The 25,995-nt window shown below is 33.3% G+C and overlaps 1 protein-coding gene across 2 annotated transcripts in view; it reads left to right on the forward strand.

Moving 5' to 3' along the window:
• The window catches only part of LOC136036730 (serine/threonine-protein kinase dyf-5-like), an 84,858-nt gene that overhangs the window by 31,610 nt on the left and 27,253 nt on the right, over positions 1-25,995 (forward strand). For both annotated transcript variants that reach the window (XM_065719080.1, XM_065719079.1), the window contains exons 4-5: positions 4,833-5,045; positions 15,730-15,901. In XM_065719080.1, the coding sequence (XP_065575152.1) occupies positions 4,833-5,045; positions 15,730-15,901 (385 nt within the window). The remainder of the gene's footprint in view (positions 1-4,832; positions 5,046-15,729; positions 15,902-25,995) is intronic.

Here is a 25,995-nt window from a genome sequence, read left to right on the forward strand (position 1 = left end):
TTGAATCGCTAAGATGTTATCATCACAATGAATCACAGAGGGCTTTGATGGGGAACGGAAAAAAATTGCTAGGCCACCGGAAGGGCGGCTTCTAGTTTTCTTGGCCTCTTGCGAAAAGAAATGGTGGACAGAAGATCGCTTCAGGCTAGAAACGTTTGATTTGGTCAAAAGATGTTCTTGCAAGAACACTATGTCATGGACTAATAATTCATTAATTAACAAGTCTTTGTCTTTTGTGCCGTTAATATTAAGAGAAGCAAAACTTAAAATAGTGGCTTGGTTCATTTTGGAGCAGAGATCAGAGCGCGTTTTATCACTGGGCAATTCATACTATAGGAAACATGAGCTTCGCCGTAGTTGGCACATTTCGGAGTCTCTAAGCAAGGATTGTCTTTAGTATTGGAATGACATCCAGAACATTTAGAGCACTTCATCTCATTCGGGGCACATGGGCAGTGAGCTAACGAATGATGGATACTTTGGCATCTAAGACACCGTCTGGGCAATTCTTTGTATTCCAATATTTTAAAAGACTCGTAACCCAAGCGCAGACCTGTAGCGATGGCAGATTTTAGTGCAGCGGAATCAAGAAACTATAAACGGAATGTATGAGAAGAGCCGATCTTGCTGGCCTCAACAAGACCAGGAATAACGGAGATGAATATACTGCTAGAAACACTATCAGGAAGTCCCCTACTTACTCCAAGAGGTTTGCGATCAATCACTTTAGCAAGAATATTTGGATAGCTCGCAACAGCAGATGCGGCAAGAGAATTGGCAGAAACTTTATCCCGCGTAACAACAACCCATCTTTTCCTTACCGGATCGGACTTTACCGACACAATACCGTCATGTCCGGCGAAAGAATCAAGCTTTTCCTTGCGAGAAACGGGGTCTCTTAGTTCTGGAGGCGGATATTTAAGAACAACGGCGTACGAGGGTTTGTGATTGGTACCCTTACTATCTGAGACCAAAGAACTATTAATAGACGTTGTTGGACTATTGAGGTGAGCAAGCGATTTTAACTGATCAAGGCACTGGTTGACTTTGGCGGTAAGGATAGAATAAGCTGACGCCGGAATGCTAAGGACTTCAGAGGGGGATTTGATCACGAACTCTGGAATATCAATATTTTCTGCAGAGCAGCGAGAAAGAGTAGCGATAATGTCCGACAATGAACTATTCTTAGCACTGGGTCCCGAACGACGAGGTATAGGCTCATCTGGGAAGCAATTGCTATATAAAAGTTTCTTAGCTCCAAGAACATCTTCATACGGGAAAAAATCACTAGCGTATTTCACAATAGACTGATGGTCCAACCCCTCATCGAGATTGTGCTGAGCAAAATTCAAAACTGGGCAATAATAAAGCGTACTGGTATTCCAATTGACCATGATAAGCAAATTTCACTTACGGCTCGGCATCAGTCCAAAAACAATTAAGTGAAAAAGGTATTTCCACAGAGAAGTTCTCAATAAGCACAATTATGAAATGATCCACACTGGCTAAATGAATGCAATGAGAATAAATAATAACTTATCTTTGAGTGGGGCTAGTAATCCAGTGATTTGCAAGTAATCCGAATATTTCAATGCACGACTCAGATGATAGTAGTGCTGAATACTGCTTTTGGGATTTATTCCTAATACGGCTCTGCTAAGACTACATCACGCAAGATCTTCATATAACTTAACTTTCAATTAACTGGGCCCATTATTTTGGTATATGTTTTCTTGTTATATGATAAACTAAACGAACAAAATAAAATTTTTACTCACTTATTTTTGGTACTCCACACCATGGAAGCATTTCCAAAAATAGTAGCCATAAGTGGTTGCACCAGTTTTAGCTGGGCAGTTGCCCCCTTTATATAAGCCCTCATTCCCCAGATTTTGAAAAATTTGATTTTGGGGGATATTTTCAGTGGCAAATGCCGTTTTAGGTATTTTCATTGGAAATTTGAAATATGGTAAATTTGTCAACCTAGATTTTTCAAGTAAATTTTATCCCCCCACCCCACCCTTCTGCCAAAAAATTATTAAATGTTGCCACTAACCGTAAAGATGATCATTACAGTACAAATCACTGGTATTCTAGGGCTAGTAAGTTTTGAAACCTGCAAGAGTTGTCTATTATGAGTGAAGGAAACCCTATGGTTATCAACTGAATTCATAATCAATAGCTTCAAACATAAAGTAAATAGTAAAGAAATTTAAAAAACGCACTTCAAATCTGACAAGACATGCGTGAAGAAAAAGTACGGTATTATAAAAAAAGAAAAAAAAACATTGCTCTTCAAATATCTTGGACCTATGTTAGAAATGAATTTAAAAGTTGTATTAGAAACAAAATAATAGAGAAAAAAATATATTAGATTCTCAGTACAAAAAGGCTGCTTAATAATAAGTTAAAATTAACTTTCTAACGATCTTTACAAAAATATTGTCTATAATAGAAAAAGTATATGCGCCTTTTTGAAAACACCATAACTTTTTTTCTTTATTCAAATAACATATTTTTACATTAAATACAAAATAAAATTTCAAGGAAAAATTTTCTGAATATCCTTGTTGAATTGCCAAAGGTAGTTCCCAAGATATTACTAGGAGAACACATGCATTATTTCAACTACTCTCCAGAGCAATCACCTACAATAACGTCATTTTCTTCGTTTTTCAGTTCTAATACTGAAATGTATCTTATTTCAGGATGTTCAAAAGATCTTTGACTATTTTTGACAAATAAAAACTTCACTTGACGTTCTTATTCTATGTAATTCTGGGAAAATCGCAATTGGGTTAAATCTTTTTAAAGCTCCTTCGAAACGTTCCAAGAAATAGCTCTTTTCAGTGCCAATCAAACAAAAAGAAAGCAGTTCCATTAAGTCCCAGAAAGTCCTTCAACGAAAATTCCCGCAATATCGTTAGAAGAAGACACAGATTAGTTAAGTTATCTCTCTCACAATTGTCAACAATAACACTATTTTTTTTGAGAAGTTCAACTAATGAAATGTTTCTTATTTCAGGATGTTCAAAAAGCCTTTTGACTATTTGGGGAGAACCTAAACTTTTTTGAAGCTCTAAATCTGCTCAGCTCTGAGAAAAATCGCACCTGTGTTATATTTTTTAAAGAACTGATTGTAAGAATTCCTCGAAGACGCTGATAAGAATAAACCCTAAATGTATATTTTTTCTATATGACCAATAGTCATATAGCTAAATAAAAAGAAAAATCTTCATCGAAATAAAAAAAACAAACAAATGATCTAATAAAAATTTAGTTCACGACCAAAAACCGAAGACGCTGATAAGAATAAACCCTAAATTTATATTTTTGGCTATATGACCAATAGTCATATAGCGAAATAAAAAGAGAAATCTTATAAGAATTTAGTTTACGACCAAAACCTCCTTAGTAAAACATAAAAACAAATAAAAGCCAAAAAAGGGCCATAGAACCCTTCATAAAACTTCACCCAAGACATGCTACGGAAATCAAGATGTCCCACGGGCAATGCTAACTATTTTCGATAAATTAAATTTTGGAAAGTTAAAAATTCTTTCAGCTCTTGAAAAAATTTACAATTGTGTTATATCATTCAGGAAATTAAGTGTAAACGCTCCAAAAATAGTTCATTTTGATCACAAGTAAATCGATAATCAAGAAATCATGTGGGATAAGAATGGTCTTGGAAGATATGGATAAAAATTGGATTTTAGTAAATATTTTGGCTACATGACCGATTACGAGCTGCGAAGCTCGCAATGATCCGAAGCGAGCTGTAAAAAAAACCAAACAAAGAAAAAAAAGCAAACATTTAATAAAATTCTAGAACACGATCAGAAAGCTCCTTGGTACACAAAAAAACGAAAGCAAACTAAAAGCCAAATAAAAAGTTAGATAAATAAAAGCCTGGGACTTCTTTACAAAAGTTTATCTAAGACACACTAAGGCAATCAAAATGCTCTACATGTATTTTGATTTAGAGCCTTCACTAGACCTTCAATCACTTGACTTCACCGGTTCTAAATCTATTCAGCTCTGACTGATTAAATCAAAATTCAAGTGAGTATTTCGACTATATGACCAGTAGCCGTCTATAAACACAAAAGAAAAAACAAAACAAAGCGATCAAATAGTAAATCAAAATCAAGAAAATACTCAACAAAAAATATAGTTATTCTTTTTTAATTTTATTTACTTTGCACAAAAAAAACAACACAGCTGCATTATATTTAAAAAAACAACTAATAAACCATACAAATAACTTAAGTGCTTGAGTTGTTATATCTTGTAACCACTTTTTAACTTAAAAAATAACAAACCTAATTAAGCTAATTTTCTTTTTTTAAATAAAAAAGAAAAACAATAATTAAAAAGGTAGAAAGGGTAAATAATTAGAATCAAAATGTAATAAACAAAAAACAGTTTCCCTCGTCAAAGCTTTCCAGATTCCACCTTTTTTACACCCAACTCCTAAGACCCTAGAGAGATTTAAAGCCTTTAATAAAACAACTGAAAAACCTAAAATAAATACCAAAATCCAAAGAGCCTTAAGTTACCTCACAAAAGTTTATCTAAGACAGCCTATGGCAATCAAGATGTCCAGCATTCATTGTACCAATTTGTGAGAGCGTGCTTAAAAAAAACAAAAAGGGAGAAATTGACGTCTTCCAGTGAATTCAGTGTTGTTCAAACTATTTTTACTAATTCGATTTTTTTCCACGTTTTACCTAACTGAGAGCCAGATCTGTGACACATTCTGCTACAAAATGCAAGTTCAGAAAAAAATAATACTATTTCCTTTCTAATCAGATGCCATTTTGTTTTAGAGACAAAGGATTTCCTGAATCAACGGTGCGAATTGTGGCATATCAGGTTCTTGATGGTTTGAACTATATGCACAGTCTTGGAATTTTTCACCGGGATCTTAAGCCGGAAAACATTTTATGCTCAAATCTGGGTGTTATTAAGATAGGTGATTTCGGATTGGCCAGAGATATAGCTTCTAGACCACCATACACTGATTACGTTTCCACTCGATGGTACTCATATATACATATCTATATCTATCTCTCTTTTTCTTTCTTTCTGTCTCTCTCTTTCTCTCCGTCTCTCTCTTTCTCTCCTTGCCCAATTAAATCTTTTTTGTTTTACTGATGTTATATAGTTTTTTCGACGAGAAATACTTCTTTCCGTTGATTGTGTTTGGGATCATCAACTTATCTTCAGCTCAATTCCTGTCGCCTAATTCACTCCAAATTTTTTTATTTTATATCTAATGAAAATGTATTTTTAAGGAAAGCAAAGCACAAAATTAATATAGAGGACTTGTTCAATGAGTAAAACTCTAGTAGGTGCCTCTATGGAGGGACCTCTGTGAAGGTACATTCGGGGTACTAGCTTGCTATTTTCGGTACCCAAGAAAATTCAAAATATCAAAAATTGCTAATTTTGGTGCTTAGAAAAAATTGATGAAGTAATGTAAATAACATGATAGCACATCCGGTGTATACAATCGTTTTACTATGGAAAGACTTGTCAATAATGTAGACCAAAGAATACAGGGAAGAAATACTCGTTAATGTTCTACCTTCACCCCACCCGTAAGAGCTAAAGATATAAGGTTATGAGAATGAAGCATAAGTGTTTTCTATAAGATATCCATGGTCTCTCTAACCAAGAACAGTTGCAAAAATACTTCCCACAGGCCACACATCTTGAAATAGTCATGCCAATAAAAAAACCGGGTCTCAAACTGCCCTCTTGATTTGAAAACTTTTTTTTCAGATAGTAGAAAAAAAAATAAAAAAACTCCCATTTTAGATTTTTGAAAAATGCCCCCTTTGTGTCTTCATTTAAAAAATCAGAAAAAGTCTTTCCCAGTTCTTCCACATTCTTGTGAATTAGTACCACTGCAAGGTACCAAACTAAGAAAACAAATGCCTTAAATTTTTTTTATTGCAAATTTGTTGTAAAATTTTTTTATAACAAACTACTATCACGCTTTAAATGCCTTCGGCTCTCAAAATTAGCAAACCACAGCCCCCGATTTTAGATCCCAAAGAGTATCAATACCCGATATGTATCAAAGACCTGAATTTAGAAGGAAACTCCAATCATTAGCAACAGGATCATTAATTGCGAAAATTGTTTAGCTAGGAAATCGTAAGTCAATGATGTTGACCGGTGGTAAAAGGAAGCAAATATTTGCCTACGGAATACTAACACACGTCCTCCCAAGAACCAAAAACGTAAAGCCGTAAAAATAAACACATATATGCCCCATAGGATATGTATGATTGCTTTGACAAAGGAAGAGTGCAGTAAAAACTTCCCTCATCACTCAAAGCTCAATTCAAATATTATTAGAATTAAAATACCATTTTTTGGATTTCCTAGGGCACACGAAGTAGCAAACTACTATTCTAAATTCAGATAAACTATTGTCCCGATTTTAGATCCCCAAGAGCACCGGTACTGGTACCGGAAGCCCGATTTTAGTGAAAACTCTCATTCCATAGTTGCACGAATTAACCCACAATTTAAATATACGATATACTTGATATATATGTGATATCAAAATTTGAATATGTGAATGCATATATGTGTGCGTGTTTGTAAAGGAGTTCATTTTTTTCGAACAGTGAGGAAACCCCCTTAGCTGACGATTAATTGAAAAAAAAATGATAAAAAGATTTTTCTTAGATAAAAGTGAAGAGTTGTACTTAAACCCAAGTTTATATATATATATATATATATATATATATATATATATATATATATATATATATATATATATATATATATATATATATATATATATAATATATATATATATATATATATATATATATATATATATATATATATATATATATATATATATATATATATATATATATATAATATATATATATATATATATATATATATATATATATATATATATAATATATATATATATATATATATATATATATATATATATATATATATATATATATATATATATATATATATATATATATACTAGCTGTTGGGGGCACTTCACACCCCCCCCCCCCCCGCGCGTAAGTCGTTACGCGCCATATTAGTTACGCGCCATGGTAGTTGTGTCCCTATGTCCCACCTGTGAATATAGATGGATATATATATATAGATATATATATATATATATATATATATATATATATATATATATATATATATATGTATGTATATATATATATATATATATATATATATATATATATGTGTGTGTGTTTTTAACTATGTAAAACTTGCGAATATACAACATTCTTTGCTGTCCCATTGTCTGTGCATATAAATAGATTGTCAGGTTTACCGACTCTTGAACATGCAACATATAATGGTCCATGGGAAAACAATCCGTATTCAGATCTATTCCTCACGATTCTAATGATTGCCCTTGAGCTCTGTTGATGGTGATTGCTAATCGACCATTCCCTGTGTCGCCGTCGTCATTTATATATCCCCCTGTACCCCCCGGCGTCCCCGTTGTAGTTGTGAAAAAAAAAAGGAAAAAAATAAAGGAGAAAAACAAAACTAAAAAAAGAATGTATAAAAAAACTAAAAAAACTAAAAAAAAGGTAAAAAACGAAAAAAACTAAAAACTAAAAAAAACTAAAAAAAAAGGAAAAAACTGAAAAATAAGCTAAAATAAAGGTAAAAACCAATAAAAAACTAAAAAAAAAAACTGAAAAAACTAAAAAAAGGCAAAAACTACAAAAAAAAACTAAAAACTAATAAAAAAAGTAAAAAAGCTAAAAAACTAAAAAAACTAAAAAAACTAAAAAAAGGTAAAAAACTAAAAAAAATAAAAAATAAAAAAAAACTAAAAAAAAGGAAAAAACTGAAAAATAAGCTAAAATAAAGGTAAAAACCAATAAAAAACTAAAAAGAAAAAAAGGAAAAAACTAAAAAAAATTTTCATCTAAAAAACTAAAAAAAACTAAAAAAGGTAAAAACTAAAAGAACTAAAAAAGAAAAAAATAAATGACGAAACTCAAAGAGAAAGCGACCAGGACAAAAGGAATGTTCGATTAGCAATCAACAAAGCACCGGGAAGCACCGGGACACAGGGAGTATGAATGACGACCAGGACATAAGTAAAAAAAAAAATTAACAAAACTAAAAAGAAGTTAAAAACTACAAAAAAACAGACCGGGACACCGGGATACAAATGACGACCGGGACACAGGGAATATAAATGACGACCGGGACACAGGGACACAACTACAACGGGGACACCGGGGGAAACAGGGGGATGTAAATGACGACCGGGACACCGGGACAGGGAATGGTCGATTAGCAATCACCATCAACAAAGCTCAAGGGCAATCATTAGAATCATGAGGTATAGATCTGAATACAGATTGTTTTCCCATGGACCATTATATGTTGCATGTTCAAGAGTCGGTAAACCTGACAATCTATTTATATGCAAAGACAATGGGACAGCAAAGAATGTTGTATATTCGCAAGTTTTACGTAGTTAAAACCATATATATATATATATATATATATATATATATATATATATATATATATATATATATATATATATATATATATATATATATATATCTATATTCACAGGTGGGACATAGGGACACAACTACAATGGCGCGTAACTATTATGGCGCGTAACGACTTACGCGCGCAGGGGGGCGCGAAGCGCACCCACCAACTAGGTGTTGGGGTGGCGCGAAGCGCCACCCCAACAGCTAGTATATATATATATATATATATATATATATATATATATATATATATATATATATATATATATATATATATATATATATATATATATACTAGCTGTTGGGGTGGCGTTTCGCGCCACCCCAACACCTACTTGGTGTTGGCACTTCGCGCATACCCCCCCAAGCCCCCCCCCGCGCGCGTAAGTCGTTACGCGCCATATTAGTTACGCGCCATTGTAGTTGTGTCCCTGTGTCCCACCTGTGAATATAGATAGATATATATATATATATATATATATATATATATATATATATATATATATATATATATATATGTTTTTAACTACGTAAAACTTGCGAATATACAACATTCTTCGCTGTCCCATTGTCTGTGCATATTAATAGATTATCAGGTTTACCGACTCTTGAACATGCAACATATAATTGTCCATTGGAAAACAATCCGTATTCAGAACTATACCTCATGATTTCTTGTGTACCGGTGTCCCGGTCGTCATTTGTGTCCCGGTGTCCCGGTCTGTATATACATTCGTTTTTGAATTGGTCTTTTTTTAGTTTTTAGTTTTTTACCTTTTTTTTAGTTTTTTTAGTTATACCTCATGATTCTAATGATTGCCCTTGAGCTTTGTTGATGGTGATTGCTAATCGAACATTCCCTGTGTCCCCGTCGTCATTTATATATCTCCCTGTGTCCCCCGGCGTCCCCGTTGTAGTTGTGTCCCTGTGTCCCGGTCGTCATTTGTGTCCCGGTGTCCCGGTCTGTATATACATTCGTTTTTGAATTGGTATATGATGAAATAAACTTTTGTGTTTTTCCCCTTTTTTCTTTTTAGCTTTTTTTGGTTTTTACTTTTTTTTAGTTTTTTCTTTTTTCTTTTTTTTGTGGTTATAACCTTTTTAGTTTTTCTTATTTTTATTTTTTTTAGTTTTGTTTTTCTCCTTTATTTTTCAATTTTTTTCCTTTTTGTATTTTTTCTTTTTTAGTTTTTTTAATTTTTTAGCTTTTTTAGTTTTTTTATTAGTTTTTAGTTTTTTTTCTTTTTAGTTTTTTTTGTAGTTTTTACCTTTTTTTTTAGTTTTTTTTACTTATGTCCTGGTCGTCATTTATACTCCCTGTGTCCCGGTCCTCATTTGTGTCCCGGTGCTTTGTTCATGGTGATTGCTAATCGAATATTCCTTGTGTCCCGGTCGCTTTCTCTTTGAGTTTCCCTGTCGTCATTTATATTCCCTATGTCCCGGTGTCCCGGTCGTCATTTGTGTCCCGATGTCCCGGTCTGTAATTTCATCAGTCGAAAACATGACGTCAGCCGACACACAAACATGACGTCACTCGACACACACACACACGTCCCGGTCGTCATCCCTGTGTCCCGGTCGTCATTTGTGTCCCAGTGTCCCGGTCTGTATATACATTCGTTTTTGAATTGGTATATGATGAAATAAATTTTTGTGTTTTTCCCCATTTTAGTTTTGTTTTTCTCCTTTATTTTTCAATTTTTTTCCTTTTTTTTATTTTTTTTTCTTTTTTAGTTTTTTTAGTTTTCAAAGCTTTTTTAGTTTTTTTATCAGTTTTTAGTTTTTTTTCTTTTTAGTTTTTTTGTAGTTTTTACTTTTTTTTTTGTTTTTTTAGTTTTTTTTTACTTATGCCCCGGTCGTCATTTGTGTCCCGGTGCTTTGTTGATAGTGATTGCTAATCGAACATTCCTTGTGTCCCGGTAGCTTTCTCTTTGAGTTTCCCGGTCGTCATTTAAATTACCTATGTCCCGGTGTCCCGGTCGTCATTTGTGTCCCGATGTCCCGGTCTGTAATTTCGTCAGTCGAAAACATGACGTCAGCCGACAGACAAACATGACGTCACTCGACACACACACACACACACAGACAACTTATTTATATATATATATAGATATATCTTCTATATATATATAAATAAGTTGTCTGTCTGTGGATCTGTGGATCAGGTGACGTCATGTTTCTGTGTCGGCTGACGTCATGAAATTAGTTGTCAGGTGACGTCATTTTTCTGGGTCGGCTGACGTCATGAAATTAGTTGTCGTCATTTTTGCTTTGACGGTGACGTCATTCAAGTTATATAAGACATATGTTCACGTAGAAATCTATTAATTGTTTAAGTTTACAATGACTGATGAAGATGCTCAAAGAGTCTATGCCAAAAAACTTGCTGCTGATAGTTCCTCGGCACGCTTTCTTTTCTGACTTTCTCTATCAGCAGCAAGTTTTTTGGCATAGACTCTTTGAGCATCTTCACAGTCATTGTAAACTTAAACATTAATAGATTTCTACGTGAAAATATGTCTTATATAACTTGAATGACGTCACCGTCAAAGCAAAAATGACGGCAACTAATTTCATGACTTAATTTCAGAACTTAATTTCTGTGTTGACTGACGTCATGAAATTAGTTGTCGTCATTTTTGTTATGACGATGCTTAGTATATTGTAAAACACATTAATTTGGTTAATAATATACCATTTAAAACACCAAAATGAACATGCTGGAGTAGTCACTCGGTGAGAGAGGGTGTCAGAACGGAGAATGAAGGTCCCAGGTTCAAATCCTGGTTAGGCTAAAAAAGGTAAAAATCTAAAAACTAAAAAAAAACTGAAAAAACTAAAAAAGGCAAAAACTACAAAAAAAAACTAAAAACTAATAAAAAAAAATTAAGAATAAAAATAAAAAAAAATAAAAAAGATAAAAACTAAAAAAAAGTAAAAAGAAAAAACGAAAAAAAACTAAAAAAGCTAAAAAAAAAGGTAAAAACCAATAAAAAACTGAAAAGAAAAAAAGGAATAAAACTAAAAAAATTTTCATCTAAAAAACTAAAAAAAACTAAAAAAGGTAAAAACTAAAAGAACTAAAAAGAAAAAAAAACTAAAAAAAGGAAAAAACTGAAAAATAAAGGAGAAAAAGAAAACTAATAAAATATAAATAAAAATAAAAAAACTAAAAAGATAAAAACTTCAAAAAAAACTAAAAAGAAAAAAGAAAAAAACTAAAAAACCTAAAAAAAGGTCAAAACCAATAAAAAAAAACTAAAAGGAAAAAAAGGGAAAAAATTAAAAATTTATTTCATCATATACCAATTCAAAAACGAATGTATACCGGGATGACGACCGGGACACAGGGAATATAAATGACACAACTACAACGGGGACGCCGGGGGGCACAGGGGGATATAAATGACGACCGGGACACCGGGACACAAGGAATATAAATGACACCCGGGACACTCAAAGAGAAATCAGAGACTGGGACACCGGGACACAAATGACGACCGGGACACAGGGAATATAAATGACGACCGGGACACAGGGTCATAACTACAAAGGGGACGCCGGGGTGCACAGGGGGATATATAAATGACGATGGCGACTCAGGGAATGGTCGATTAGCAATCATCATCAACAAAGCTCAAGGGCAATCATTAGAATCATGAGGTATAGATCTGAATACGGATTGTTTTCCCATTGACCATTATATGTTGCATGTTCAAGAGTCGGTAAACCTGACAATCTATTTATATGCACAGACAATGGGACAGCAAAGAATGTTGTATATTCGCAAGTTTTACGTAGTTAAAAACATATATATAGACATATAGACCGGGACATCGGGACACAAATGACGACCGGGACATAGGGAATATAAATGACGACCGGGACACTCAAAGAGCAAGCGACCGATAGATTGTCAGGTTTACCGACTCTTGAACATGCAACATATAATGGTCCATGGGAAAACAATCTGTATTCAGGTCTATACCTCATGATTCTAATGATTGCCCTTGAGCTTTGTTGATGGTGATTGCTAATCGACCATTCCCTGTCCCGGTGTCCCGGTCGTCATTTACATCCCCCTGTTTCCCCCGGTGTCCCCGTTGTAGTTGTGTCCCTGTGTCCCGGTCGTCATTTATATTCCCTGTGTCCCGGTCGTCATTTGTATCCCGGTGTCCCGGTCTGTATATACATTCGTTTTTTAGTTTTGTTTTTCTCCTTTATTTTTTTCCTTTTTTTTTCTTTTTTAGTTTATTTAGATTTTTAGATTTTTTAGTTTTTTTATTAGTTTTTAGTTTTTTTTTTCTTTTTAGTTTTTTTGTAGTTTTTAACTTCTTTTTAGTTTTGTTAATTTTTTTTTTACTTATGTCCTGGTCGTCATTTATACTCCCTGTGTCCCGGTGCTTTGTTGATTGCTAATCGAACATTCCTTTTGTCCTGGTCGCTTTCTCTTTGAGTGTCGTCATTTATTTTTTTCTTTTTTAGTTCTTTTAGTTTTTACCTTTTTTAGTTTTTTTAGTTTTTTAGATGAAAATTTTTTTTAGTTTTTTCCTTTTTTTCTTTTTAGTTTTTTATTGGTTTTTACCTTTATGTTAGCTTATTTTTCAGTTTTTTCCTTTTTTTTTAGTTTTTTTTATTTTTTATTTTTTTTAGTTTTTTACCTTTTTTTAGTTTTTTTAGTTTTTTTAGTTTTTTTAGTTTTTTAGCTTTTTTACTTTTTTTATTAGTTTTTAGTTTTTTTGTAGTTTTTGCCTTTTTTTAGTTTTTTCAGTTTTTTTTTTAGTTTTTTATTGGTTTTTACCTTTATTTTAGCTTATTTTTCAGTTTTTTCCTTTTTTTTTAGTTTTTTTTAGTTTTTAGCTTTTTAGTTTTTTACCTTTTTTTAGTTTTTTTAGTTTTTTAGCTTTTTTATTTTTTTTATTAGTTTTTAGTTTTTTTTGTAGTTTTTGCCTTTTTTAGTTTTTTTTTAGTTTTTTAGCTTTTTTATTAGTTTTTAGTTTTTTTGTAGTTTTTTCCTTTTTTTAGTTTTTTTAGTTTTTTAGCTTTTTTATTTTTTTTATTAGTTTTTAGTTTTTTTTTGTAGTTTTTGCCTTTTTTTAGTTTTTTCAGTTTTGACGTCACCTGATCCAGTTTTTTCAGGTGACGTCACCTGATCCACGATCCACAGATCCACAGACAACTTATTTTTATATATATAGATAGTTTTTTTTTTTTTACTTATGTCCTGGTCGTCATTTATACTCCCTGTGTCCCGGTGCTTTGTTGATTGCTAATCGAACATTCCTTTTGTCCTGGTCGCTTTCTCTTTTAGTTTTAGTTTCTTTTAGTTTTAGTACCTTTTTTTAGTTTTTTTAGTTTTTTTAGTTTTTTAGCTTTTTTACTTTATTTTATTAGTTTTTAGTTTTTTTTGTAGTTTTTGCCTTTTTTTAGTTTTTTCAGTTTTTTTTTTAGTTTTTTATTGGTTTTTACCTTTATTTTAGCTTATTTTTCAGTTTTTTCCTTTTTTTTAGTTTTTTTTAGTTTTTAGTTTTTTTCGTTTTTTACCTTTTTTTAGTTTTTTTAGTTTTTTTAGTTTTTTAGCTTTTTTATTTTTTTTATTAGTTTTTAGTTTTTTTGTAGTTTTTGCCTTTTTTTAGTTTTTTTAGTTTTTTAGCTTTTTTATTAGTTTTTAGTTTTTTTTGTAGTTTTTGCCTTTTTTTAGTTTTTTTAGTTTTTTAGCTCTTTTATTTTTTTTATTAGTTTTTAGTTTTTTTTGTAGTTTTTGCCTTTTTTAGTTTTTTCAGTTTTGACGTCACCTGATCCAGTTTTTTCAGGTGACGTCACCTGATCCATCCACAGACAGACAACTTATTTTTATATAGATAGATATATATATATATATATATATACTAGCTGTTGGGGTGGCGCTTCGCGCCACCCCAACAGGGTCATTTATATTATGAGGGAATATAAATGACGACCGGGACACAGGGACACAACTACAACGGGGACACCGGGGGAAACAGGGGGATGTAAATGACGACCGGGACACCGGGACAGGGAATGGTCGATTAGCAATCACCATCAACAAAGCTCAAGGGCAATCATTAGAATCATGAGGTATAGATCTGAATACAGATTGTTTTCCCATGGACCATTATATGTTGCATGTTCAAGAGTCGGTAAACTTGACAATCTATTTATATGCAAAGACAATGGGACAGCAAAGAATGTTGTATATTCGCAAGTTTTACGTAGTTAAAACCATATATATATATCTATCTATATTCACAGGTGGGACATAGGGACACAACTACAATGGCGCGTAACTATTATGGCGCGTAACGACTTACGCGCGCGGGGGGGCTTGGGGGGGGCGCGAAGCGCCCCCACCAACTAGGTGTTGGGGTGGCGCGAAGCGCCACCCCAACAGCTAGTATATATATATATATATATATATATATATATGTATATCTCTATTCACAGGTGGGACACAAGGACACAACTACAATGGCGCGTAACTAATATGGCGCGTAACGACTTACGCGCGCGGAGGGGGGGCTTGGGGGGGCGCGAAGCGCCCCACCAACTAGGTGGTGTGCTAATATATAGCTAGTATATATATATATATATATATATATATATATATATATATATATTAGTATATTAGATTCCTGTTGATCAAGACACTTACGAGTCCAAGTATAAAACTGATGATAGCAAAAACATTAATAACCTCCGAAATAGTGTAAAAGAGCACGAGACTCTAGCGAGCGTCTTTCTGATCATTATCTACTCCTAAAAAGAGCACCAGAGCTTTCCACTTACTATCGAACCAGCACATTTTGAAGTTTTTTTACAATCACCTCTCCATATAAATTAACTGTTTATAAAGTAGCCGTTTAAGCCTTTTCTCATTATCTCTTCACGCCCCTTCGGAAGTTCCCTGGTTTTGTTGATCCAAGTTGGACTTTAAGACAGTATGATTTGTTTCAACCCATCGACCTGGCCATCATTTATATTTTTGAATCATCATTTTGACCATATTTTCTGACCATCATTTGTATTAGTTTTAGTCCCTACACTTTGTCGTGACTTGTTCATTTGAAACCTATGCATAGTATCCCAGGTAATTGATTTATATGACATTTTTTAATATAATATGTTTTTGGCACTTAACATGGTTCATACGAATTCGTTACAGGTACAGAGCCCCAGAAGTTCTACTTCAAGCAAGTTATTACAGTTTTCCAATAGACATTTGGGCTGTTGGCTGTATTGTTGCAGAGATGTATACTTTTCGACCATTATTTCCAGGGAGCAGTCAAATTGACCAGCTTTTTAAAATATGCACAATTTCTGGCACACCAACTCAGGTAAATATACAAATTCACCAATCAAGAGATACCCCTGACAGATTTAGTCATATTTTTACTCCTGGAAGTATCTTGGGCGAGATCTGACAAATGTAAAACTTGATTGGTAGTACAAGCTTATACTCAGACCAAAACCATTTCTGCTATACCCTTTGTCACCCTAGAAGAGAAACCTTTGTGAATCCATTTGGGACACAAGACATCACATTTACATTTACTAATCAAGAGATACCCCTTAAATATTTAGTCATATTTTCGCTCCTAGAGGTATCTTGGTTGAGATCTGACAAATGTACAACTCGATTTGCTAGTACAAGCTTAAGCTCAGCCAAAACCGTTTCTGCTATACCCCTTTGAACCCTAGAAGAGGAACCTTTAGCAACCCATTTGGGACTCAAGACATCAAGGACTATAAGAGCAGCTATCACACCTTAGTTACAAATAGCATGGATTAGCAACAAGGATCCTTATATCAACTGATTCTGAAGATATATGGCTTTCATTTATTAAAAAAATCCAAATAAGACAATATACTCAACTGAGACTATACCGTAATGTATGCTGTATTTTTATGCACCACTAGCTGTTGGGGTGGCGCTTCGTGCCACCCCAACACCTAGATGGTGGGGGCTCTTCGCCTACCCCCCAAGCCCCCCCGCGCGCGTAAGTCGTTACGCACCATATCAGTTATGCGCCATTGTAGTTGTGTCCCTGTGTCCCACCTGTGAATATAGATAGATTTATATATGTTTTTAACTATGTAAAACTTAAAACAGTTCAAAATAGGGATGATAACTTTTTATTGACAGCGAATAGATATAAAATTATTTAACTGGATATTTCGAACACATATCATCCCATATCATCATCAGCAGTAAAACTGCTGATTCATCCTCAGTGTTCATCATCAGTTCACTGCTGATGATGAACACTGTATATGTGTTCGAAATATCCAGTTAAATAATTTTATATCTATTCACTGTCAAATAAAAGGTATCATCCATATTTTGAACTAATTTACTTTCTTCATGGAAAGGAACATATATCATGGAAAACACATATACAGTATTCATCATCAGCAGTAAAACTGCTGATTCATCATCAGTGTTCATCATCAGATTCACTGCTGATGATGAACACTGTATATGTGTTCGAAATATCCAGTTAAATAATTTTATATCTATTCACTGTCAATAAAAAAAGTATCATCCCTATTTTAAACTGTTTTACTTTCGTCATGGAAAGGCAGTGTGGTCTTTGAAGTTATCTGCGTAAAACTTGCGAACATACAACATTCTTCGCTGTTCCATTGTCTGTGCATATAAACAGATTGTCAGGTTTACCGACTCTTCAACATACATCATATAATTGTCCATGGGAAAAACAATCCGGATTCAGATCTATACCTCATTATTCTAATGATTGCCCTTGAGCATTGTTGAGGGTGATTGCTAATCGAACATTCCCTTTGTCCCCCTCGTCATTTATATATCCCCTCTGTGCCCCCCTGACGTCCCCGTTGTAGTTGTGTCCCTGTGTCCCGGTCGTCATTTGTCTCCCGGTGTCCCTGTCGTCATTTGTTTCCCAGTGTCCCAGTCTGTAATTTCTCTTTAATTGTCCCGGTCGTCATTTATATTCCCTGTGTCCCGGTCGTCATTTGTGTCCCGGTGTCCAGGTCTGTAGTGTCATCTTATAATGACGTCATATACAAAGCCTTATATACTTATATCTTGTGAAGATACAACATTCTTCGCTGTCCCATTGTCTGTGCATATAAATATATTGTCAGGTTTACCGACTCTTGAACATGCAACATATAATTGTTCATGGGAAAAACAATCCGTATTCAGTTGTATACCTCATTATTCTAACGATTGCCCTTGAGCTTTGTTGATGGTGATTGCTAATCGAACATTCCCTGTGTCCCGGTCATCATTTATATATCCCCCTGTGCCCCCCGGCGTTCCGGTTGTGGTTGTGTCCCTGTGTCCCGGTCGTCATTTATATTCCCTGTGTCCCGGTCGTTATTTGTGTCCCGGTGTCCCAGTCTGTAATCTCTTTGAGTGTCCCGGTCGTCATTTATATTCCCTGTGTCCCGGTCGTCATTTGCGTCCCAGTGTCCCGATCTGTAGTTTAATCAGTCGACAAACATGACGTGAGTCGACAAACAACTTCACGCGGCATAATGCTCAATCCTTATAATGACGACAGTCGACAAACATGCATGACGTCAGTCAACACACAAACAAACAACTTATTTTTATATATATAGATAGATAGATAGATATCATATCATAAATCATAAAATACCATATCATAAAATATTCATCATATATCATATCATATATAGTCATATCATACCAAATCATCATCATTATCATCATTACTTTTACAGAAATACCATATCATCATATCATATCATAAATACCATATCATAAATAAATATACATTTTTCGATACTTATTTGTTTTAATGATGATGAATGTATGAAAGAATATCAAAAAAAAAAATAAGCAAGGCAGGTTGAAGATAAAGAATCAACTTCAGATATTTAGTCAAGTTTATGTTAGTTCCCAAATAAACAGATATAGGCATACCTCCAATTATTATTTATTTTTTTTTAACTGTTATTGAATGGCAAAGTCAATCTATGTTACAAACACGTCATTTGTATTATTTATTGCTACCGATGCTTTCATGTTTCAATTTTGTTCTCGGTTTTTACTATTATCAGTGTTGAAATTAAAAGATTAGGATTTTAAAAACTTAAGATTTTGTTCCTAAACTGAAGAACCGCTAGGTCCATAATTCAAAACCATCTATAATTCAATTCAATATTCAATCGAAGTGTTCGTGTAATCTATATAGTGTTCTCTATAATTATTGTTCTCTATAATAAATTATAGTGTTCCCTATAATTCAATTCAATATTCAATCGAAGTGTAAAACTATGAGCATTATGAAACCTTGTGTCAGAACTAAATCTTTTACTATTAGAAAAGGCGAAATCGAGTCCTAATCAGTAGCGGTCCCAGGATTTGGGATGAGGGAACAGTGTGAAAAGATTTTAAATCCATATAGTTTCAACTGCCTTTATGTTTTTACTTAATAGAATTTTAGATAATTGTTTTATATTTATTAACGCAAAACAAGTAAAGAGTTATCTAATGCTGTATAGAAAATACATTCTTACATTTTTATGAAAAAAATCTCATATTCCATTAATTCGTTGCTATTGGTTTTGTAGCTTATTTAACCTTACTTACTCCCGTGTAAAACTGACATACCCTCATTGGGACAATAAAAAGCACCTATTCTTTCGTCTATTGACTAGAACAACAGAGAGTTAAATTATAGGTTTTGAATAATGGTGATAGCAAAGACTAGCTTATGGTTTGGAAAAAAAGCAAACAATACATAGGCGAGATTGGAAATAATTAGATGATTTATCTGTGCTTAGATTAATGCAAAACCTCTATTATTTACAAACCTCTCCTCTCTCTATCATGTTTTAATAAACAAATTTTTACAATTGTCTATCCTAATTACTATCATTAGTCGTATCTTTCAATATATGCAGTGTGGGCTACTTAAAATAGCTTATGTAGCAATTACACTAACCGATTCTCCAAAATAGGGGAATTGGTTGAGGTTAAGCTCATTGTGTAGTTCGCATAATAGAGAAATTTCTAAAATAGAGTAAATAGAGCCAAGCCGTCTGAGGCCCGCACAGCTACGCACGCTCCTACGTCCCAATCTATTTAAAGCCTCCCTTTTAAACCCTTCCAATAAGTCCAATTTCCCTTAAATCATTCCTTATGATATCCTCTCACCCAATCTGGGAATGACCTGCTTTTCTTTTGGTCCTTGGTGAAAAAAAAATTTGAGCAGCTCACTCTTTGAAATTCGGTTAGACATACAGGTACCCAAAACTATCCATAAGTAGTTTCTTTAGAAAATATCTAATAAATACCCTCCCCCCGTCTTTCGAAGCTTCCGTGTTCCAAAATCGTAATTGACTATTGTCGTCACTTCAGCATCCAGTATTCTAATCTAGGTTCTCAGACTTTATCTTCATGTTTTTTCAAACCTTTTTACCTGTAAAAACACCATGGGTCTTGACTTTTCTATTTTTGGCATCTCTACTGCACCCACTGTCTTTACTAATAATACTAGCTAAGTAAATGAAGCTGTCCACTTGATCGACATTTTCCTTATCCAGCTTCACCTCCTCATCTTCATTTATTACCAGTCTAAGTGACAATCTTCTTAATTTTAATTTTCAAGCCAATTCTTGCACCTTGAGCTCTCAAAACCCTTAAAAAATCATTCATTTTGCAAATATTTTTATTTAGGCCACTCAAATCATCAGCATAATTCAGGTCTAGTATGTTTTACTTTCCTAATTGATTCCATGCTTTCCCATGGCCCTTGCCGTGTCTTTAAGACGAATTCTATCAAGATTATCCATAGAAACGGGGATAGAACCAATCTTTCGTAACTCCTGATTCAATAAGAAACCAGCTACTAACCTCACTTCCCACCTTAACCGCAGTAATCTTATTCTCGCATATAGCACTAATCACTTTAATGTATTTGTCTGATAGACCGTATAAGGATAAAACCGTTTCTAAGGCTCTTCATCGATCTTAAGAGCATCAAGCACTTCATCAATATATGAGTAGGATTTAATCGACACATTCTCCCCCTTTCTTAAAACCACCCTGATAGTCTCTTAAAACTTTATGTACATCATTTGTAGGTCTATAAATAATCATCATAAAAATAATTTTGCTTCCTAAAGAAACAAGGCTAATGCCAGTAATAACCATATTTACTCTCATTACTTTTCTTATCGAGGTGATATCAGGACCCGGTACCTTATCATTTTCTAATTCTTTTAGTACTCTCTCTCATTCCCCTTCGAAAAATATATATTACTATCATGGGTGTTATGATTTAAGCTAAACGTTATGAAGGTTACGTTAAAATAACTTGTTAGAAATCTAAACTATGTTTTTTCATGAAATTAAATATAGCCAAGATACCGTAGCTTTATGTACAAAAATAACACTTAGACTGATCAGTTCTAAGATCTAATGGTAAATTTAACTGTATTTTTGATCAATTTTTTTGTTTAAGACTGCTTTAAAAAATGTCAGAGAAGTAAGGTAATACGATATTTCTTATCTCTCGGATTTTACGTTTTTGTGAAAGCCAAAACCTTTAATTAGACAAGAATATAACTTTGGGTTGAAAAAAGTTTTTCGTTATTTAATTATTTTATAGTTTTTGAAGCTAAAATACAATTGTTACGAAATTCAAAAATCACCTCTTTGTCTGGCTTCTGCTACTACTACGAATAGCAGGGATGACCTGCTTTTCTTTTGGCCCTTGAAGTTTGTCCAACAAGGAAGATCTTGGGCAATCTGTCATCCAATATCTGCAAAACGCGTCAAAGCCATCTCAATCTTTCTCTCATTATAGTCCTAGTAAGCAGGAATGAACCACATTCTACGTTTGAGCATACAGTTTGAGATAACAATGCGTAGCAAATATTTCTAAAAAAAACATCTAGTAAATTCTTCTCTGTTTTTTGGAGCGTCCACGCCCTTAATTCTACACTTGACTGCTATCATTACTGTAACTTTCAATATTCTAATCTTGGTTTGCAGGCTTACCTTCTTATTTTCCCAAACTTTTTGCAAATGTGAGAAAACACCATGGGCCTTGATTATTTTACTTTTAAGATCTTCACTGCACCCACCGTTTTTAATTAATAATTAAATTTAAAAAACAAAAATATTTTTCAAAAAAATTCTGTTATGTCTAAGTTCAGAATGTATCCACATTTGTCATCCTTTTTCACAATAGGTCTTATGCAAGGTCGAAACACAGTACACACTTATCCTAACAGCATCATGGTCATTTTCCTGTATTTTAAAATCTTTTAGTCGAAATAATCAAAGGAAACTGTCTTATGTATCCCTCTTTCCGTCTGGCTTCGCTTCGTTTAAAGCTTTGTTTAAAGCCTTTGTTTGCAAACTTACCTCCCTCTTCTTCTAAACTTTTTTCAACTGTGAGAAAACACTATGGGCCTTGACTATTCTACTTTTAACATTTTCACTGCACCTACCGTCTTTACTAATAATTAAATAAAAAAAATAATTTTTTAAAAAGAACCGTTATGTTTAAGTTCCTTTTTCATAATAGGTCTTATGCAAGGTCTAAACACAGTACACAGGATAGGGTCACTCAGGCTAGTAGCCTCCCTTACCTGTTTTCGTAGGATTTACCGTTTTACCTTTCATGTCATCCTCCGCTTGAGAGTGGTCTGAGCCCACCTACCCCCCTCCTATCCAAAAAATAATAAAAACAGACACAGTACACAAGAAAGGGTCACTCAGGCTAGTAGCCAGATCCTCCTATGATCCTATAAAAGTAGCTTTCCTATGATCCTCTGTTTGAGAGTGGTCTGAACCCACCTACCCCTCTCCCATCCCCCAAAAAAATAATAATAATAACAATGGCATGTCCCTTGTAAGATTTTATTTCGACTTCACCTTCTAAAATAAGAATACACATGTCAATAAATACAGACTTGTTGTTTGAGCTTAGTAACTCTGTTTAAACATCGAAAAAAGTTTTGTTTCCCTGGCAACAGAATATAGCAACAAGAGTATTGGACCCACCTAATGACTTAATTCAGTTGATGGAATGATACAACTGTTCAAGGTGAATTCAGCATTCTAAGTAAAACATCTTTGTGATATTGACAGTATATACATGCAATAAAAAGAATGAACCAAAATTATGAGACAAAAAAGTTGGAAAGTCATGCCAGTTTCTCGTCTTTTTAGTCATATGTTTGACAAAGAAACCTTTGTATAATCGAAAGTCTTTGTCTAACATCAACAGAGTTTCATTTGAGTGATGTTTCTGTTTGGAAAATTAAACGTCTTTGTGTTTTGGTTTCGAAAGCATTAGAAACATTTCCGAAAAGTCTTTGCATATAAGAAAGAGAAACAAGACAGAAAATGTTTTTATAAAATTGTAATGAACTAGCTGTTGGGGTGGCGCATTTTTTTTTCGTTTTTAAAGTTGATCGAAAGTACTATCGTGTATTTTCTACTTCCGATTTTTTGTTGGAGCAGGAAAGGGGGACATTCTGCAACATAATATTTTAAAGTACAGGTATCCCATTCAATTTTAGGACTAGTAAAAGTGTTGAGCAGATGTTGTTCTAAAATTTTTGTCTTTGAATTTTGAATTGTTGTTTCGCCATAAACTGGTACTCCAGAAACATGTTCAAAACAGAATGAAATAAAAACAACCTATTTTCTTAAAATTGATTGCAAAATAGATTTTTCTGGGCCCTAAAATCCATTTTAAGCTTCCATTTAGGGTCTAAATTTGAGATATATGCATTACTAGTCTAACCCCATGATTCAGAACGTAGGGCTAAGGCCACACCAGTGGAAAATGGCAGTATTTTGTCGGGTCATGGGCAGGACGTTCATCCTACGGCTCGCTATAGTTTAAACCTTTAATTTTAAAAAAAAGAGCATTTTTCATGTGAATGACGTCACATTCATATTCATTTGATAGTATAAAAGATACATAAGAATGTTGCAATGGCGTCATGCATTATATTAAAGGTGCTATGTAGAGACAATATTTTTCATTAGAATTAATTGTGCCTGCAGAACAACTTCAAATTAATGCCACGAGGGGATATTACAAGAAGAGCCCTCCGAAATTTAGAAATGCCTAGGTGGACATGGTCCAAAATCGGTTGGGAACCACTGATCTAACCTGTAAGGCAGAAATGATGCTAGTATGAAAAACAAAAATGATACTAAGTGTTTCTCAAATAAGATAGGAAATCATTCAAAAGATGCATTTCGAAAGGCATAGTTTCCAGGAGTCAACCATGTATTCTTATTTTCTTCTTGAAGTCAAAATAAATATATTGACCGCTCTTGAGCAACTGTTTTCTTATGGGGGTGAACACATTTTTTACTCTGACAGCCAGGAATTTGAATGCAATCTTCACTGGAAATGAAAACATTCATTTCCAGTGAAGATTTGAAGTATTTACTACAGTATGGAAACTCTTTTTTAGCTTAGATTTAATAGTTAAGATAACCTCCCATAGATGTGTCTACAAACCTCCAGTGTACATGAATTTGCATAATACGTGAACGCTCGAACATTTTATGAGAGGAATTATAAATTCTTCTCTAAAAAGAGGGATATCTACATGTATGATGTTAAGTATTTATATATCTATTTCCCTGTTTTTGCATTTGCAGCTAAACAATTCAAGTTAGATGCGTGAAATCTTCTGTAAATAAGCTTGGAACCATTTAAATTAGTCTATTAAAGAAAAGACAGTAACGGACTATAGACTTAAAAACAACTATAAACCGAAAAACTATAAAAAAAGGACTATAAACTGGAAATTTGACGTTGTAAAATCCAATTTTTGCGTAAATGCCAATGAAATATAAATACTTCTATTAGGTGTAACTACTCCACCAACTAAATACTATGTTCGCTATGTTGCTATACTTTTTGCACGCCAGGCATTTGTGACAAGTATTTTTTCCACGCAAAAAAAAATGATATTTTACATTACAAACCATATGAGTCATACATCAGAAAATCACATCATACTTTTAAATTTAAAGGAATTTACTTTTCTTTTCATGTCTTTATTTACGTCTGTATACAATAATTAATTTATCTCTACATGTATGGTCATTTGTGTCCCGTGGTATTTTTGTATTGTGATATCGTGATTTGTGTATTGTGATACACGGGATATCTACGGGATCCCATGGTATTGTGGTATTTTAGGGCATTTGTGTCCCGTAGACGGCCTAGAAGATGCAATTGGGAATGTAATATTGGTATGCTCAAACACATTCTGGGGTAAACTTCCATGTATGAGTCTTCCTCATCTCCAGGGTCCAGCTAGTTTTTCTTGTGCAAAGGTTTGAATGTCAAATTATTCATATAATTTAAAATATTATATATTCATATATTAAAAGTTTAACTTATGTGAAAGTTTTAATTCTGTCATTTTGAATGACCTTGGTAATCTAATTTTGATTAAATAATCATTGTTGTGGTTCTCGCTGCAACCTAGTAAAGAAAGAGCCCATAGTAACCGAAAAAATATACATGAGTAGTGAAAAAACTCTAATTATCGACAAAAGAAGACATATGTACCAAGTCAGTTGATACAAAGGATTGACAGCAATTATTGATGGCAGGATTGATAGTAAATATTAAGGTATTATCAGGTATATGAAAAGTTTCCCCAGGGTAGGTATAGAGCATATTGAAAATAATTGACGCGATTGGATATCTTTTAAGTAAATGTATTTGTGTTCACTGGTTATTCATTTTGTTATAATTCGTTCTTGCCACAGCCCGTTAATTAAAAAAAAAATAAACATCTTAAGTAAATGAAAATGCAAGCGCGAAACAGTAATTTTAAGTTTGGCAAGGATTATAGTACCATAAGTATTGCATCAACGTTAAGATTAAACCAGAATGTGGCTTATTTCCCAGAATGAAAAAAAAGATTAGAAATGAAGTGGAATAAAAATTTAATAAAATGTAAAATATGCAAAAATTGAATAGATCCAATATTTTCTACTCGAATTCAGTAGATTCTACTGAATAATCTACCTTGCAGTAGATTGACTGATTAAACAATGTTGGGGGAGTGCCGTCAAGTTATAGCGGCTTTGGACTACAGGCTGATTAGTCTGGAGCATTTGGTGGCATGGAGAGGAGAGGCTATGATTACTATTATTATTAGATATTTATTATTATTATATATTATTATTATTATATTATTATTATTATTATTATTATTATTATTATTATTATTATTATTATTATTATTATTATTATTATTATTATTATTATTATTAGAGGCTTGCGAAGGATTTAGATATAAATTCAACCCCGAGGCCTTTTTAATTATTTTTGCATTGATGAAATTGAAGACCCCAAACACAAATTATTGAAAGTTCTTCCCTTTAAAATAGTTAGATTTTCTAGATAATCAATTAATG

This window comes from Artemia franciscana, chromosome 15 (assembly GCF_032884065.1).
Source record: "Artemia franciscana chromosome 15, ASM3288406v1, whole genome shotgun sequence".
In the NCBI taxonomy this organism is placed as follows: Eukaryota; Metazoa; Arthropoda; class Branchiopoda; order Anostraca; family Artemiidae; genus Artemia; species Artemia franciscana.